Source organism: Manis pentadactyla, chromosome 1 (genome assembly GCF_030020395.1).
Source record: "Manis pentadactyla isolate mManPen7 chromosome 1, mManPen7.hap1, whole genome shotgun sequence".
Lineage (NCBI taxonomy): Eukaryota > Metazoa > Chordata > Mammalia > Pholidota > Manidae > Manis > Manis pentadactyla.
In genome coordinates this window covers 188,632,031-188,649,658 of record NC_080019.1, presented here as the reverse complement: position 1 = coordinate 188,649,658, position 17,628 = coordinate 188,632,031, and the positions used below count along the sequence as shown (strand labels likewise).

Sequence of the window (17,628 nt, the reverse complement as noted above, 5' to 3'; positions counted from 1 at the left end):
AACAAAATGTGGCCTAGCCATACAGTGAAATGCGATTCAGCAACAAGAAGGAACAGAGTACTTATATGTGCTATAGTTAAGGGTGGATCTGGAAAATATATGCTTAGTGGAAGAAGCCAGCCACAACTGTATGGTTCCATTTACATTAAATGCCCAGAATTGGCAAATCTATAGAGATGGTAAGTAGATGAGTGGTTGCCTAGGGTAGGGAGTAGGAATGGGCAGTAATGGCAAAGGGCACAAGGGATCTTTGGGAGTAATGGAAAGGGACTAAATCTGGATTATGGTGATGGTTGCACAACTCTGTAAGTTTAATAAAGTCACTGAATTACATACGTAACTGAATGTTATGGTCTGTAAATTTGACCTCAGTAAAGCTGCCTTAAAAAAAAAAAACCTACCCTCTCCATTCCATCTGCTCAACACACTGTTTCTCAGTCTCCCTTTCCTTAGAAAGTGCCCCCACCACCCACAGGACCTTTGACATGGTCCTGGCTCTTCCATCTCTTCCCCTGCCGCACTCAGTCCAAATCCTGTTGGCCCATCTTTCAAAATACCAGTGGACTCAAGTGCTCCACCGCCATGCACCACTGTGCCAGCCCCTCTCCCCACCCCCACCCCCAAGCTCACAGTGGCTTCCTAATGGTTCTCTTGCCCCTCTCCAAGGTATTGTCACACAGCGCTCCACAGATCTCTTACAACATAAAGCATATCCCCACCATGTTTAAACTCTTTCCATTAAGCTACAACAAATCCAACTTGCCTGCTCCTGCCAAGGCCCTGAAGGCACTCTGCTTGTCCAAAGACTGACCTCCTACCACCCAGCCTTTGCACATGCTGTGCATTTCTGCAAAAATATACTATATGTGCATATGCACCCACACAGTAAAATTGCCTACTCATACTTGGGCAGGCCTGTCCATTTTTCTGAAATAAAGCCTTTAGATTTTTTGAAAATATTAAAGATGGTAATGAGAGGTGTTAGTTTATTTTGCCAGGGAAGAAGTTAATACATCCAAATAGTCCATAACTCCCCATGCCCCCAAGGAAATTTACAGGTGTGAAATCTGGCATCTTGAACCACTGCAATACTCTGCATAGTCCATTCAGTATATTAAGTGTCTATGCTGGGAAGAGAAACATGAAAAAGACAGGGTTCCCCTCTCATAGCTCATAGCCTAACGAAAGAGGAAATACCTGAACACATAATTTCAGTTTAACATGGCACACAAACAATGATGGAGGGTGGGCTGAAGTAATGCCAGCAAAGGAAAGAACAGAGGAAGCCCAGCAGCCAGCAGAGAAGTCCTCGAAGACCACAGGTTTGGGCAGCTGGTTAATAGGAAGAGAGCCTCCTCAGCGATAACACGTGTGTTTAGGAGGAGAGGTGGCAAAGGGGTACTACTGCCCACAGCAAGGAGGGTGTCGGCCAGGTTAAGAGCAGGTAACTGGAGAACTTCTGTATTACGGTTGGCCATATGAAGAAAGTACTATTTGGTGTAACTAATAGCACGGGTGAGAACTTTGGAAATAGTCATTCAAACAAGCTCCGTTACTTCACAGTATGAGACATTTAAGCAAGTGCTCTGAGTGGGCTTGGTAAATACATTATTTATGCATGCATTTATCTCATGCAACCCACAAGAGTCCCGAGAAGGCTACTACCAGCCTGAAGATGAGGATATTGGGAACCAGTTCCTCCAGAAAATTGCCCAGATCACACAGCAAGCAACTGGCAGAACTGGGATTCCAGCTCAAATCAGTACAATGCCACAGTGCCTTTACATTACGCTATGGGTAAAATTAATAGTTCAACCCTGAAACATCTTTGACAATGATCTTGCAATCAGTCCTGAATACTTTTCTGTGAGGCTCAATAGCTCAGCAAAACTTAGAGTTCTACAGCCAATAAGAACTGGATACACGGAGGAGTTGTCTTATAAACAGAAGTGTATCTGAACAGGTGTATCTGCCTTAAAATTGAAAATCATCAGGAAATCTCTTATCCATTCTTAATTACAAGTTCATGCAAAAAACCAACAAATTAGTGGCCCTCTGAAAGAAGTTAACAGTAAAGATGTTTACATGAAGAAACATTTCTGGGTTGGATGAAAACAAAGTGAAAAATGACAAACAGTCACCCACCCTCCCATGAGCAGGAACACCCAACATAGATAATGACTTTTGGTGCACAGCGCAGAAACCCTTGTCAGCAGTCGGTTCAGCCAATTTAGGGCACATCACCTTGGATTTGGTCTTTCAGAATGGTAATTAAATTGTAGTGAAAAAAATTTAAGACCCTAATGGGAGCAATCCTGGGTCCTAGAGAGGGTTGGGGGAGTGGCGTGAGAAGGGGTAACAGGCTCCACCGCTTTACTAAAAATGTCCTACAAAGATTTTCCCAACTGTAGGGCGGCTGTCCCCCTGTTAGGGAAACACCTGCGGGTAAGAGTCTCCATAAGCAGCCTCGGTGTGAATTGCTAAAGGACCATCCACGCCGGCAACAGCCGGTTCTCCTGCAAGACGCAGGGGCCAGGCAGACAAAGCGCGCGCACTGCGGCTCGGGTCCCCTCTCTTGGAGACAGTCTTGGAGACTCTGGGATCTTTCCTTAACAGGAAGCCCTTATTTCATAAAGGGCTCGGTCCCTAGCCCTCCTTCCAGGCCAGGACCGCACCAGAAAACAAAGACGCAGCTTCTGCGCGGTCGGCCAGCAGAGGTGACGAACTGGCGGACTGTGACCCACCCGACCTCCACCTGCCGGACAGGAGACCGCGCCCGGTCCGGCTAGGGCGTGGCCACACCGCCCACGTGCGAGCCGGGGAAACCCGGAGGGGACCCCGCCCAACCAGCCTGCTGCCCCTCGGGGGTCCCGGGCCCGGGCCCGCGCCCGCACACGGCCTCGTCCGGGCTGCTCCTGCAATGCTGCAGTGAGCGCTGCGGGCCCGGGCCGCTGCCGCGGGGAGCCACCTACACCCCGGGACCGCCCCACGGGCCGGCCGAAGCCTGCGCACCGGGGGAGGACGCCCTCGGGAGGGGACGCCCCGGCTGCCCCGACTTCGCCCGCCCTGCGGCCGAGGGAGCTGGCCCGACCTACCGGCGGCGGCGGCCCTTCTCGGCGGGCGCGCTCACGTGCCGCGCGGAGGGCCCGGCAGCGCTGCGGCAGGTAGAGCGAGAGGCTGCTGCGGGCGGCCCGGAGCCGGACCGCGAAGGAGCAGCCCTCCAGAGCCCGAGCGGCCGCGGTGCAGGCGGAGGGGCGGGCGGGTGAGGCTGGCCTCGGGCGCCCAGGGGCGGGTCCTCGGCGGACTGGCCCTGCAGGCGGGCCCTAGGAGCGGGGGCGGGGACAGGGCGGGTCCTTGGTGCGTGGGGCGAGGCTGGGGGGCGGAACCTAGGTGGGCGGAGCCTGGAGGCAGCTCCACGGCGCACGGGGGCAGGTTCCCGGGAGGGTCCTCGGCGGGTGGGCGGGAGCTGGGAGGCGGGCCCTCTGCGAGAGGGGGCGGGGCCAGGGAGCCCCCGTGCTTGGGTCAGAAGCGGCCCGAGAACCCGGAGTAGGGCCTGAGCCCCTGGTGGCGGGGCCGGGAGGCGGTACCTCGGCGTGCGTTGGGGGCCGGGAGGCGGGCCCTCAGCGCGCAGGCTGGTCCTGGGAGCCGGCTCCAGAGCGCCAGACTCCCATCCTAAGTCTTTTGCTGTTTCCGGACGGTGGCGGAGCTCTCAGCCCCAATAACTAGGTCCGCGGTCTCAGCAGGTCTGCTCCTGGGTAGGCCTTGCACAGGTGGGTGGAGTGGCTCCGCCACATACCCAAACGGAAGGGCACGTCGGTTAGGGTGTCAGGCCGCCCAGGGAGGAGCTCTGGAGTTACAGACAGGGGAACCTTGGTTCCCAAGAAAGGTGGAGCTCATGGCACCTGTCTCACCCCATCCTTTCTGTCAAGATCAAACCCTCAGAGAGTGAACCCTTCCATACACACTTATACTGCAGGAGGCTTGGCGACCTGATTAAGGTGCCCCCGACCTCACAAGTTCCCTTGGCATAAGAAAAGCTGAGGGAATTAATTCCTGGGATGAGTTTCCTTATGTGGGCTCTGGCTCAGAAAGGAGACCTCACGTCAACTCTAAAGAACATTAATATTTACAGATAAGCCCTAATACCTCTTTGTCATCCCAGCGAACCTTTGAACCTGGGCAGTTCAGACCCACCCAACCAAGCCTGACAGATGCCGGGCCAACACTCGGAAGGATGGAAGCCAGGCGGAGTTCCCCAGAGCATCCTGATTGCACCCGTCGGGCCCCCAGCCAACCACAGCAAAGCCACCTGTTGATTGAGGTCGTAATTTCTGTAGAGGCTGCTTCCCATTTAACCCCTGACAATCCTTTGGGAATTTTCAGAACTAGCTTGGGGCTCCGGATGGCTAGGCAGTCATGAAAGAAAGAGTTTGCGGGTGGGAGTGGGAGATCCATGAACACTTTGAAATCAGAGAGAGCATTTTGTGTATATGTGTTACCGGAGAAAGGGTGTATAGTTTGTATCAGATTCCCAAGAGGATCAGTTAACTCCCCCAAATCACCAAGAATATAAATAGTTTGGGAAGCTGTGCCTCTGGCCTAGCCAGACTTCTGATTCTGATTCCATTTTCAATTGATGTATACTAGGTGTCCCAGGTGTAAATCCCCAAAAGGTCAATTTTAGGAATGGTCTTATGTATCCTTAAAACTAGAGGATTGCCAAAACTACTAGAACGAATATCGGAATTCAGCAAAGTTGCAGGACACAAAATTAATACACAGAAATCTGTGGCTTTCCCATACATTAATAGTGAACTAATAGAGAAATCAGGAAAACAATTCCATTCACAATTGCATCAAAAAGAATAAAATACCTAGGAATAAACCTAACCAAGGAAGTGAAAAACCTATACCCTAAAAACTACAAGACACTCTTATGAGAAATTAAAGAGGACACTAACAAATGGAAACTCATCCCATGCTCTTGGCTAGGAAGAATTAATATTGTCAAAATGGCCATCCTGCCCAAAGCAATCTACAGATTCAATGCAATCCCTATCAAATTACCAACAGCATTCTTCAATGAACTGGAACAAATAGTTCAAAAATTCATATAGAACCACCTAAGACCCCAAATAGCCAAAGCAATCCTGAGAAGGAAGAATATAGTTGGGGGAGGGGATCTCGCTCCCCAACTTCAAGTTCTACTACAAAGCCACAGTAATCAAGACAATTTGGTACTGGCACAAGAACAGAGCCACAGACCAGTGGAACAGAATAGAGACTCCAGACATTAACCCAAACATATATGGTCAATTAATATATGATAAAGGAGTCATGGACATACAATGGGGAACTGACAGCCTCTTCAACAGTTGGTGTTGGCAAAACTGGACAGCTACATGTAAGGGAATGAAACTGGATCATTGTCTAACCCTATACACAAAAGTAGATTCGAAATGAATCAAAGACCTGAATGTAAGCCATAAAACCATAAAACTCTTAGAAAAAAACATAGGCAAAAATCTCTTGGACATAAACACGAGTGAGTTCTTCATGAACATATCTCCACGGGCAAGGGAAACAAAAGCAAAAATGAACAAGTGGGACCATATCAAGCTGAAAAGCTTCTGTACAGCAAAGGACACCATCAGTAGAACAAAAAGGCATCCTACAGTATGGGAGAATATATTCATAAATGACAGATCCAATAAAGGGTTGACATCCAAAATATATAAAGAAATAAACCTAACCATATATAGTCAATTAATATATGATAAAGGAGCCATGGACATACAATGGGGAAACGACAGCCTCTTCAACAGCTGGTGTTGGCAAAACTGAACAGCTACATGCAAGAGAATGAAACTGGATTATTGTTTAACCCCATACACAAAAGTAAACTTAAAATGGATTAAATACCTGAATGTAATTCATGAAACCATAAAACTCTTAGAAGACAACACAGGCAAAAATCTCCTGAATATCAGCATGAGCAACTTCTTCCTGAACACATCTCCTCGAGCAAGGGAAACAAAAGCAAAAATGAACTCATGGGACTACATCAAACTAAAAATTTCTGTACAGCGAAGGACACCGTAAACAGAACAAAAAGGCATCCTACACTATGTGAGAATATATTTGTAAATGACATATCTGACAAGGGGTTAACATCCAAAATATATAAAAACTCACACATAACACCTAAGCGGCAAGTAACCCGATTACAAATGGGCAGAGGATGTGAAAAGACAGTTCTCCAAAGAAGAAATTCAGATGGCCAACAGACACATGAAAAGATGCTCCACATCACTAATCATCAGGGAAATGCAAAGTAAAATCATGGTGAGATATCATCTTACACCAGTTAGGATGGCCAGAATCAAAAAGACTAAGAACAACAGATGCTGGCGAGGATGTGGAGAAAGGGGAACCCTCCTACACTGCTGGTGGGAATGTAAGCTAGTTCAACCATTGTGGAAAGCAATATGGAGGTTCCTCAGAAAACTAAAACTAGAAATACCATTTGACCAGGGAATCCCATTCCTTGGAATTTACCCAAAGAATACAACTTCTCAGATTCAAAAAGACATATACACCCCTCTGTTTATCACAGCACTTTTTACAATAGCCAAGATATGGAAGCAACCTAAGTGTCCATCAGTAGATGAATGGATAAAGAAGAAGTGGTACATATACACAATGGAATACTATATGGCAGTAAGAAAGAAACAGATGCTACCATTTGCAACCACATGGATGGAGCTGGAGGACATTATGCTCAGTGAAATAAGCCAGGTGGAGAAAGACAAGTACCAAATGATTTCCCTCATTTGTGGAGTATAACAATGAAGCAAAACTGAAGGAACAAAATAGCAGCAGACTCAGAGACTGAAAGAATGAACTAGGAGTTGCCAAAGGGGAGGGGTGTGGGAGGGCGGGTAGGGAGGGAGGGAGAAGGTGTTTGAGGGGTATTATGTTTAGTACACATGGTGTGGGGGATCACGGGGAGAACAGTGTAGCACAGAGAAGGCACATATTAGATCTGCGGCATCTTGCTGCACTGATGGTCAGTGACTGCACTGGGGTATGGGTGGGGACTTGATAATATGATTAAATGTAGTAACCACAATGTTTTTTTTTTTTTTTTACTACATTGTTTTTTCATGTGAAAGTTTCATAAGAGTGTATATCAATCATACCTTAATAAAAAATTTAAAAAATAAAAAAAAAACTATTTAAATGAAAATACATAATTTAAAAAAAACATTAAGTTTTGAAAGTTTATTCCTCCATTAAATCTTTTTCTTAGATCAAGTTTTCTTGTCACACTTAAAAGTCTACTTAGCTATGTTCATCTGTTTAAGACATATAAATAGAGCAGATTCCTGGCATAATAATACTCAAGCTAATTAGGGCTTTTCAAATTTAACTGAAATCAGAACTTTAATCCTTAGCCTGTCTGATGATAAAGACAGCTTTATAAATCAGAGATGACTACATTCTCCAGATCAGACTGACCCACCTATTAGAGAGATTGGCCAGGTAAACACAGTTTGAGTTTCCAATGCAGATATTGGTGACTCTCTAAGCCTGTCCCTTCCATAAACTAGATTCTACTCTACTCATCTAGACAGAAGTCCTGTATAGTTCTGTGTTTGATGCTGTGTCTGCTGTGTGGTTGATTTGCAGTATCAAGTAAACTGTTGTCAGGATCCTCATTCTCACCTGTTCCATCTCCACATTACATCACTGTTCAGGTTCTCCATCTGTCACAATCCTTGTAGCAGGTCAGCGGGGGAGGGAGAAGTCCAAAGGCCATGGCTAAAGCTGATGCTGTATGTAGGTTTACCACACATGCCTTAATCTAGAAAAGTGTATTGCAGAAAAGCTGATGTGGATGGGATTACTGGCTCCATTTGGTGCCTAAAAGTCACTTTGTATGGGAAAATCCATTTAAAATAGACCCCTTTTAAACCATATTTCATTTATCTCCATTATGGAAGAGTTCACGCAGAGGCTATTTTGGGGACCTAATAACGATATGGTCTACAAATCACTAAGTCGATGAATCATCTCTCTTGATTTTTTAAAAATTTAATTTCTTTGATTTTATATCACATCTCTTTATGCTGAAAACCTTGGTGACATTAACACAATTATTTTCTTTATCCCACAATGTACACGTAACAGTTTAAATTTAACAGTATCAGCATTACTACTCACATTAAGAACACTGAATACAGCTTTAAATCTCTTGCAATTTAAAAACATTCTTAGAATCTGTATCCCATTGGGAGTTAATAGTCATATCACTGTCTTGTTTTTTGATTGCTCAATTTTATTTGGCCACTGGAAACCTACTACTTGGAATTTCAGGTCCAATTTCTATATTCTTTTTTTTAATCCAATTATCATTGATATACAATCTTATGAAAGTTTCACATTCATCTCCCTTAATGTTTATATTAAAAAGGGAGTTGCCTCTGGTGTTTAGACTTGTAATAGTGAAGCTGAATGTGCTGAGCATTAGGTGCCCAGAAGAGCCAAGGAACTTTGTAGTGGGTAGTCCTGGACATGATCCTGGCTCTTGGCTCTGAGCTGTGAGATCCTGGGCAAGTCAATCAGCCTCTCCAAACCTGAACTTCATCATTTGAAAAACAACATTAATACCTACCTTAGAGACCTGTTATGAGAAATAGATAACACAATGTGGCGAAAGTATTAGGCATGACATATGGCTTAGTATGCAATGAGTTCTCAAGTCATAATTTTTGTTTTCCTTCTGATTCTAAGCTTGATTATGTTTTTCACTATAGCCTACCATGAAACATTTTCATGCCCTTCTATAGTTAGACTGCTTTTGGTTGCAAGCAACAACCCAATTCAAACTTGCTAAAGGAAAAGGAAAAGGAAACGAGGGTATCTTGGAGCATTTCTTAGAACCCGGGATCTCAGGAATGGTCTGAGGCCTGGGAAGGAATGCCACCGTGGGGAGATGGGCTGTCTCTCTCTGGGCCACTCGTAACTGCTTCTCTTGAGAATTGGTTGCACCCTTTTCAGGCTATGCCTGACTCCCTCTGCATCTTAGGGCACATGGGACAGAGCAGGGCCAATGACAGCAACAGCTCTGAGCGTTCCCAGATCCAGTCCAGCTGGTCCTGATCTTCAGAGGAAGGGCCTACAGCTGGAGCAGTCAACTGAGGCTAGCAGGGCAAAGTCACCTTGTGGCTGTTAGCTGCAAACAGTGGGTAAGGAGCAGTGGGGAGGGAGCCAGGAGATGTCTTAGCAAGAGGGTGCTGGACAGACCATGTAATATGGGCCCCCCATGGCCTTTCCATAAAAGTGAGAAATGCCATTCTGATCAGCAGTTTACAAGGAATGGTCTTCTTCTCGAGGACGACAATGATCCAGAAATGTCAAGGTGGGATTTGGCTAGCAACATAAAAGGGTGAAGAAGTAAAAGGAATTGTTCTGTGTACTGGTGCATTTCCTGTCTCTGACTATCAGACAGAGCCTGAGTGTTCCGTAGTCCCTGTGCTACTGCCCATTGTTGGCAGGGCTCTGGAGCTGCAGAGGGAGACCAGAGTGTGAAAGGTGTTCAGGAAACTTACTGAAAGACCTTAAAATATTTTTAGAGCCAGATAAGAAGTCGTTAAAATATCTTGGGAGCTATAGTCTGAGAAGAATATAAGAGCATGCTGGGTTTAATCAGGCAGAATAGCAATGGCTAAAGGAAGTAAAATGCAGTCTGGGTGGGATTCAGAACTTCCCTTTATCCAAAGTGGATTAAAAAGTTAGGTGAGGGCTGTCAGAGCCAAACGGATACTTCAACACGCTGCCTTTGTGAGCTGGAGAGTTAAGAAAATCGAACACTTCAATTTTCTGTGATAGACCAGAATTTTCTGTGATAGACAAGAAATAACAGGGACATCTGCATAGCCCTGGTCCCCCAAACAAATGAAACCTGGAGCATTTCCCTATTTTCCTGATTCCTGAATGGAAAGCAGCATTATCCCTTATTTTTGTGATTCTGCTGTCAGGAGATATGACAGGACCATTGTTGTCATAATCCAGTGACAACATTGCCGTTTCCCTCTTCTGTGGTTTCTTTCCTTTCCACTTTGTCCTGTTGTGTACCTGTTGCAGTTTTGTTGTTGTTAGGCTCGTCATACCTTGACTCTCTTGCAAATTTTCTTGGCAAGTATATTTTTCTCTCTTTTGTAAGATCCTTTGGTCTCAAGTACTTTTTCCACAAGGTATAACTAGATCTCGGGAGACTAGTTGCAAAACCAATCCCATTTGAAAGCAGTGAACGTGGAGTTGCTTGTTGTTAAGAGGGACTACAATAGGGCCTCAGGGAGGCATCCAAAGAATCACCTTCCTCAGAGGGGAGCAGGAGCAGGTTAAGAATTCACCTGCATTTGTTGATACAAAGAGATGGCCTGCACAGAGTCACCCATGCATGAACAAGATGAAGAAAGTAAGAGGCAACCTTGCAAATGTTCTGGGATGAACACAGAGTGCAAAACCCAAGTGAAAAACAGTATGGAAGAAATCACATCCAGTGTCAAAGGGATATTCCCTCCAAGTCTTTCAAACCCTACTATTTCATAAATGTAAGAGCCAATTGAAATGTACTCAAATGCAATAAAACAGAATGAGATAGAAAGCAGGGTTGCAGGGCTAAGGAAACAGGATGAGTCATCCTTACAGAGTCACCACCTAGAAAGAGCAAGAGAGACCTGGAAAACGGCTGAGACCTGCTCCACAGCCCTGAGGCCTCTCCTTAAACCAGTGGTTCTCAGCCCGGCCCCAGCAGCTGGGAACTTGGTAGAAATATACATTCCTGGGCTCCAACTCTGGGCAATGTTTTAACCCACCCTCCACGTGGTTCTGACACCCTCTGACATCTGGGAACCACTGGACTAGATTCTTCTCCCTCTCAGGCTGGAGTTTCGGCACAGCAAAATTGCTTGGCTTGATTCCAGAACAAGACACTTTCTTACAGGGAGGTTCTAATCAACTCTCCTCAAGCATAAACAGGCTCAGTCCACAACACCGAAATTCATTCATTCATTCCACAAACATTTATTAAGCATTAAGCACCAAAGCAGACATTCACCAGTTTTGGACAACTTTGTCCTGGACTAGCTGGCCATGAGGGTCAGAAGCATCTGGAGGCAGGAGGGCCAAGTAGACAGGGGTCTCAGCGCCCTCCTCTGCAGTCCTGGAGCTGTAAGCCCCAGCCATGTCCATCTTCATGCTCTCAGGGCAGCACGCATTCAGCAGAATCCTGTCGGCTTTTCTCTTCTCATCCAGACGCTGAGCCAATATTCTCGATAAGACAGTGACCCCCAGCTTGGACACCCCGTAAGCTGAGTTGGGCCAGCCTTCCCTCTCATGCACTTCGTTTTTTGTATCCTCCACAAACTTTTTCATGAGGTCCACCAGCCCCTCCTCTGTGAGTGTCTCACATCGGAACTTCTCCTGCAGATCTTCACTGCAATTTTCAAGAGCTTTTGCACCTGCTGAGCAACTGACATTCACCACTCTGCCTGAAATAGGGTAATAAAAATACAAATACACAATCATTGGTTGACTATACCAAACACGCAGCTGAGTCACGGTGCAGGTTGAATTGTTGGTAAGATGATTCTAGAAGGCACTGGTGGGTTTCAACATTTTAAAAATTCCCTGTTCTCCCAAAGGGAAGAACACATTTCCATCAGTAACAGGGGCTAAAGAGCAGGGATTGTTTACTAGGTGAGCAGGGGTAGGTCTATAGTAGAATCACCAGGTAGTTTTATAAAACACCCCTTTCCACACCCAAACACCGGCTCTAGGGCTTGTGAAATTCTTTCCTAGGGCCTTTCCTAGAAATTGCCTTCACCCTGAGGATTAAAGCTTCCTATTGGTCTGCACAATTTCCTGGGGCCTTGGGTAGCTGCCTCTTTATCCCTGAGTGTCAAAAATCAGGGTTGAAAAATGCCTTGGGGATAACCCTTGTCTATTCTTAATGATGGATACTTTCAATGTGGAGTGGGTTAATTCTCCATCCGGTTTTGATTTTCATTACTTTTGCAGCCCATAGTTAATAAATATTACTTAAATAAATATATAACAAATATAATTAACGAATACATTAATATTCATATTAACAATAATTCACAGCTACTGAAGAGACAGTTCTGTCCATAAAAACATATACAAATACAGGCCAGAGACTATAAAACAATTTGAAGCATTGCTGGAAACCCCAAAACCAGTTAATGTGTGAATTTACATATCAAAACACCAAACAACCAAAGTTCTTTTTTTTTTTTTTTTTACATATTATCCTAAATCCACATCCTGGGCATCTGACAGGATAACTAGGTTTTATTTTACTGAGTGGCATTCGCCACAGGCACACACATTGGGGTTGGGGGGTGGGTCACACATCCTGTTCCCCTGGGCCGACTCCATCGGGATGCACCCGCACTCTATCCTTGAACAAGAGCACCTCACTTACCCCCGGGTACCTAAGATCCTTCAGTATTTTCGTTCTTTCCTTCTCTAGTATATGTTTCTTTCCCAACTTTTAACTTTGAAAAATTTGAAACCTTCAGAGAAGTTGCAAGAATAGGTCAATACACACCCATATACTATTCACCTAGTTCTTGTGGAAATTAACAACAGGGAAACCTCAGCAACCTGGAGTTGGGAGAGCTCTCATGCCCACCACTCCTCATTGATTACAGAAGGAAAGTCAATTACACTTTGCAAGTCACACTGTTGAACTACTTTACTACGTAGCAGGAGGAGGGAAGAGTTTCTGCCTCCCCAGGGCCAAGAAGAGACAGTCACAACTCGGCCAATGAGCAGCCACAACATGTGGGGGTCCCAGTTTCCTTCAATGGACTGTTTTTGCCCCTTCCTCTGTAAATGAGCCTCCTCTTTTTCATTCTCAGGACAAGCCTATGGTTTTGCCATAGCTCTCGTCTTGAGTTGCAATTCTCAGCTGTTCCCAAATAAACCTATTATTGCTGGTAAAATAATGGACATTTTTATTTTTAAGGTTAACATCCCCAGCTGTTAACATTTGCTTTCTCTCAGTTGCAGACAGATATCATAAACCTTCATGACAAAAACTCCAGTGTACATATATGGTAACAAGGACATTCTGCTACATAATGGTGATTACATGCAACACTATTTTCTACAGAACAGTCCATATTCAAACGTCCCCAGTTGTCTCAATAATCTTCCCTTATAGGTTTGGTGTATTTTTATCCAATGGGCTGCATTTAGTGGTCATATCCCTTTATAGTCTATTTTAATCTAGAGTCGTTGACAATGGTCTTTTTGAAGACTAGGTCCCCCCACCCCCACCCCCCGCCTTTAGATTGGCATGACTTCCTTATGATTAGTCACTTCAACATTTTGGCCAGGAATACGACCTCAGTGATTTGTTCTCTACTTTTTAAACAGCTTTGTTCTCAATCACTTGGCTGCTACAGGGACTTAAATTCAAAAGGAAAAGGAAGAACAAACAGAAAAAAATTACAGGAGTTACTCTATGACTTTGGTGGAAATTAGAAGCCTCCTAAGAGGAAGAGGTGTCCCCCTTTGACCTCAGGGCCCACCTCTGGCAGGCAAGCCACGGGTGGCAGTCTCAACAGCAGCGTGCAGTCAATCAGCCCTGGGAAGGCTGTGCCCACACCACCTACACCAACCTTTGCTGAGGTGCAAGTGGCCCCACCAATCCAGAAACAAGCCCGACCACATTCTACAAAGAGTGGGCAAGTAGCTCCCCCTAGTGGCTCAACAGTTGATGAACCTATTTACTCCAAATCTTATACAAATAAGCAGTAAGGATAGCTTGTTTTAAAGTGATATAAGGTTAGAGAGTGGCTATTAAGTCAGTTTTGTATGGGCAGAAAGTGATTCCCTACAAACCAAGAGCCAATTATTCTCAGCGTTTAGTTTGCCGAGTAAACATGAGGTTTACTGAAGAGTCACAAATATTATTATCAATGTGTTGTAGACCAGAGATTCCCACTTTGGTAATCACTATTACAGAGAAGTGGTAAAAGGCAGTTATTCACCTGCTCTGGTTGATCGCTAAGCCCCACCTTTCCCAGGGCCTTCTTTTATCTGTCAAAATGGCTTGGTTTGCCATCATTTGATGCTATGATTCTTCCTTCACCAGAATTAATTATCCTGATATGATTGAGGGGTAGTCAGGAAACCTGGTTACTGTTTCCAGCTCTATTACTACCTGGCAGTGTTCACGTCTCTGGACCTCAATTTCCTCTTCTGCAAAGTGAAGGTGTAGGAATGTGAGGTTTCTTCAACACCTTGCAGTTTTCAAATTCTATGATTCTAAAATCCACAGGGAGAAGACTTCCTGATACTTGGTAAAACATATCTCTACAATGGAATACTATGTAGCTGTAAGAAAGAATAAGAAAGCTTTGCGTCCTGATCTGGAAAGAGACCCAAATAAAGTAAGTGAAGAGAGCAGGGTGGCAAGCATTCTCCCTAATGTTCCTTTCTGTATAAAAATGGGGACAAAAAGAATGCATTTATATTTGCTTAGATTTGCACTTAAAAACTCCATCTCCTGGTTCCTGGGACTCACCAACTCCATGCACCTGGACCCCAGGCAGTATCTGCAACTCTACCTGCAGGCCTTCAAATATCCCATCTCACTAAGAAACCAATAAAGAGGATTACCTGTGTGGCTGGGATAGGAATTGGGCAAGTGGGGGACAGGAGTAAGGGTATAACTCTCACCATGCATCTTTTTAGATTTTAAGATTTCTGCACTGGGGATCACCTTGATTCAACATGCTCAATTAAGAAAAGTACATTTTAAATAAGAAAGACAGTTGACTTCTTGGGGAAGAAAATCCCCAGGGAAGCAAGTCTTAGCCCCCTCCCAGCACAGTTGTGATTTACACTTAAAATTCTTGTCAATGCTGGGCTCCTCCATCAGTCTCAGTGCTCTATGGACACCACTGTCCCGGACGTCCACAATGCTTACCACTGTATCCCCAGCAACCAGTGGAAGGCCTGGGTTATGGCAGGCCCTCAATATTTGTGGGAAAAGTATTAAAAGTTATTTATTGAATACTTGGGAGTGGGGGCAAGATATTTCCTAGTAAAGAAAAATTTCTTTTGGATATTCTGAATCAGCCTGACAAAGTTTGGTACAAGAAGAAAGCAATACAGGGAAAGTCATGATAATGCTGGATAAATCCTTTTCCTTAGGCCCCCAAGATGAGCTGGGTGTGGCCCTGTCACCTTGGAGGGCTGAGAAGGACTCACTGAGGTTGCTCAAAAGCAAGAAGGCTTTTGGGACTTGCAAACCCTTATCATTCATTCTAGGGCTGAGTTCATGACATGGGACCAAAGAGCACTGCCCCATATCATACATATGTTTTAAAGTTAAAGCTAATGTGTGCAGGTGAGGGGCCAGCTATTGTAAGAAAAGAATGCAGGTTTCTATTTTTCCCCCTACAGAGAAATAGAACCCCTGGGTGGTTCTCAAGGAACAGCCCCGTGCTCACTCTTGCTGACGGATGCCACCTGACAATCCACACGGCTGGACTTACCATGAGGTTTGATTATCGGCAGTAATTCGATGCAGACATTTCTCGTGGCAAAGAAGTTTGTCTTCAGTGTCACCTCAGCTTGAATGTCAAAGGGTGTTGGATCACCATCTTGCAAAAAGATAAGGAATCAAAGTCAAAGTCAGGCATTTCCTCCTGAAATTCATATGACAAATGGGAGCTTATCTCTAATTAAAGGAAAAACAAGCTAACTTTAAAACGATTTTTAAGCCACTAGGTGGGTGGTTCTCAAACTTCAGGGCTGGGTCTGAATCACTGCAGGGCCTGTTAAAACAGCTTTCTGGGCCCCACCCCCGGAGTCTGGGATTGAGAAACTCTGGGGCAGAGCTCCAAAATTTGCATTTCTAAGGAGTTCTCTGGTGACGCTACAGCTACTGGTCTGCCAGCCACAGTGACACACTCCTGGCTTTGACCGCTGCTGCTCTTAATTGAACAGGCATAGGAGGTACCTGGGGATTCTGTTAAAATGCAGGTTCGGACTCAGCAGGTGTGGGACAAGGCCTGAGATCCTGAGATTCCAGGAGTGTCCAGAGTTCCAGGAGCTGCTGGTCCAACCGCCCACACTTAGAGGGACAAGGGCTTCCAGCGGACCTCAGGGTTTCTCCACGTGTCGTCCAGAAAGCGGAGTATCAATCCACCAACCCTTCAACTAGTGGCCGAGGGCACGAGCCACCTCCTGCCAGTGCTCCCAGCAAGCCCACAGGCTGAGCTGCAGGAAAACTTAGGCTTCACAGGAGTTCTTTTTACTCCATTCTGCCTCCTAAAGTTTCTCTTCTCTAGTTAAGTGAGGGTGGCCTGATTCTTTCTTCCCATCCCAGCACATGGCAGTTCAATAATTTCCTCCATCGAGTAATAGAGTAAGTGATCTCCTTGACATTTTTTTTACCCCAAAGGAAGATGCCACTTAAAGCCACACTTGCTGTACATTTGATAACAAACCTAAGTTCCTGGGGGAGGGAACCAGGCTCTCTTCCGTTTTGCCAGAGCCTATCAAATCTCTCCATTAAACAGTCTCAAGCCCACTAATGGGTAAATGCGCGCCTATCTTGTTCCAGCGATTTCTTTCCTGCCCGGAGTACATGCCTCCTGGCATTTGTGAATGCACTCTCCAAGGAAAGCGAAAGCCCAAAGTGATCTTGGAGACCCTTCGCCGAGAAGATGTTTTTTGCATGAGACAGAAAGCTTATGAGCTTTGCAGGGCGTGGCTCCATCCTAGGAGGCCGGTTTTCTTGCAAACCAAGCAGCTGACAGTTCTGGGAGGGCTCTAGGCTGCGCTCCAGCGGGCTGGAGGGCTGGGCGCGAGGAGCCGGGTGCCCGGGAGCACCGGCGAGAGCGGCGGGCGCTGCCTATCGGATCACTCAAGCGTACGCCTTGGGGGTGCCGGCGGCTCGCTGCCCTGCACCCTCCGCGCGCCCAGGGACCTCCGAACCCCGGACCTACCTGTGAAGGCGACGCCCGCGTTGTTGACCAGCACGTTGAGGCCCCCGTACTGCTTGCGCAGGAAGTCGCGCAGGGCGCGGATGCTCTGCAGGTCGTCGATGTCCAGCAGGTGGAAGCGCGGGCTCAGGCCCTCGGCCTGCAGCTGCTGCACGGCCGCCTGGCCCCGCGCCGCGTCCCGCGCCGTGAGCACCACGTCCCCCGAGAACTGCCGGCACAGGTCGCGCGCGATGGCGAAGCCGATGCCCTTGTTGGCTCCGGTGACCAGCGCCACGCGGCTGCAGGACGACATGGCTGGGTGGGAGGCGCGCGGGCCGCGGGCCGAGGAGAGCGGACTGTGCTGTGGGTCACCGCGGGCGCGCGCTGCAGAGACCCGGCCACAGTTAGAGAAGCTGCACAGAAGTGTGTTCTAGGATCCAGTGCTGCGACTTCTAGAGACCGAGGCCGCGAGGCTCGGTCCCTCCCCTCCGAGGAGTGGCCGTCTGTTCCCGAAGGTTTCGTAACGCCCCACTCCCGGGTCCAGCCCCTCCCCGTGCTGCGTCCTTTTTTGATCCGGCGTCTGAGCCACGAT

At 46.4% G+C, this 17,628-nt stretch overlaps 2 protein-coding genes and 1 long non-coding RNA gene across 6 annotated transcripts in view; 1 reads left to right on the top strand and 2 right to left on the bottom strand.

Annotated features, from left to right (window-relative positions):
- The window catches only part of DOP1B (DOP1 leucine zipper like protein B), a 98,559-nt gene extending 95,282 nt beyond the window's left edge, over nt 1-3,277 (bottom strand). For 2 of the 4 annotated variants that reach the window (XR_005027491.2, XM_036899316.2), the window contains exon 1: nt 3,096-3,277. The gene's annotated coding sequence lies outside the window, so the exon portion shown is untranslated. The remainder of the gene's footprint in view (nt 1-3,095) is intronic. The other 2 variants (XM_036899311.2, XM_036899312.2) reach the window with 1 other exon arrangement.
- On the top strand, nt 1,250-15,640 carry LOC118919400 (uncharacterized). The gene is made up of 3 exons (XR_005027495.2): nt 1,250-3,164; nt 14,381-14,492; nt 15,511-15,640. It is a non-coding gene; the product is annotated as an uncharacterized LOC118919400 (long non-coding RNA).
- Nucleotides 11,068-17,510, bottom strand: CBR3 (carbonyl reductase 3). The gene is made up of 3 exons (XM_036899325.2): nt 17,061-17,510; nt 15,603-15,710; nt 11,068-11,558 (listed from the first exon to the last, which is right to left on the bottom strand). The coding sequence occupies exons 1-3, from the start codon at nt 17,347-17,349 to the stop codon at nt 11,122-11,124; spliced, it is 834 nt and encodes a 277-aa protein (XP_036755220.1). The 5' UTR covers nt 17,350-17,510; the 3' UTR covers nt 11,068-11,121.
- Between the last annotated feature and the right edge of the window lie 118 nt (nt 17,511-17,628).

What these genes read in the sequence shown, in the direction of transcription:
- CBR3 (XM_036899325.2), bottom strand. Translation starts at nt 17,349, where the DNA reads ATGTCGTCCTGCAGCCGCGTGGCGCTGGTCACCGGAGCCAACAAGGGC. An exon ending in CGCGGGCGTCGCCTTCACAG is followed by an intron (nt 15,711 to 17,060) that starts GTAGGTCCGGGG and finishes TCTTTTTGCAAG; the next exon opens with ATGGTGATCCAACACCCTTT. An exon ending in GCCGATAATCAAACCTCATG is followed by an intron (nt 11,559 to 15,602) that starts GTAAGTCCAGCC and finishes ACCCTATTTCAG; the next exon opens with GCAGAGTGGTGAATGTCAGT.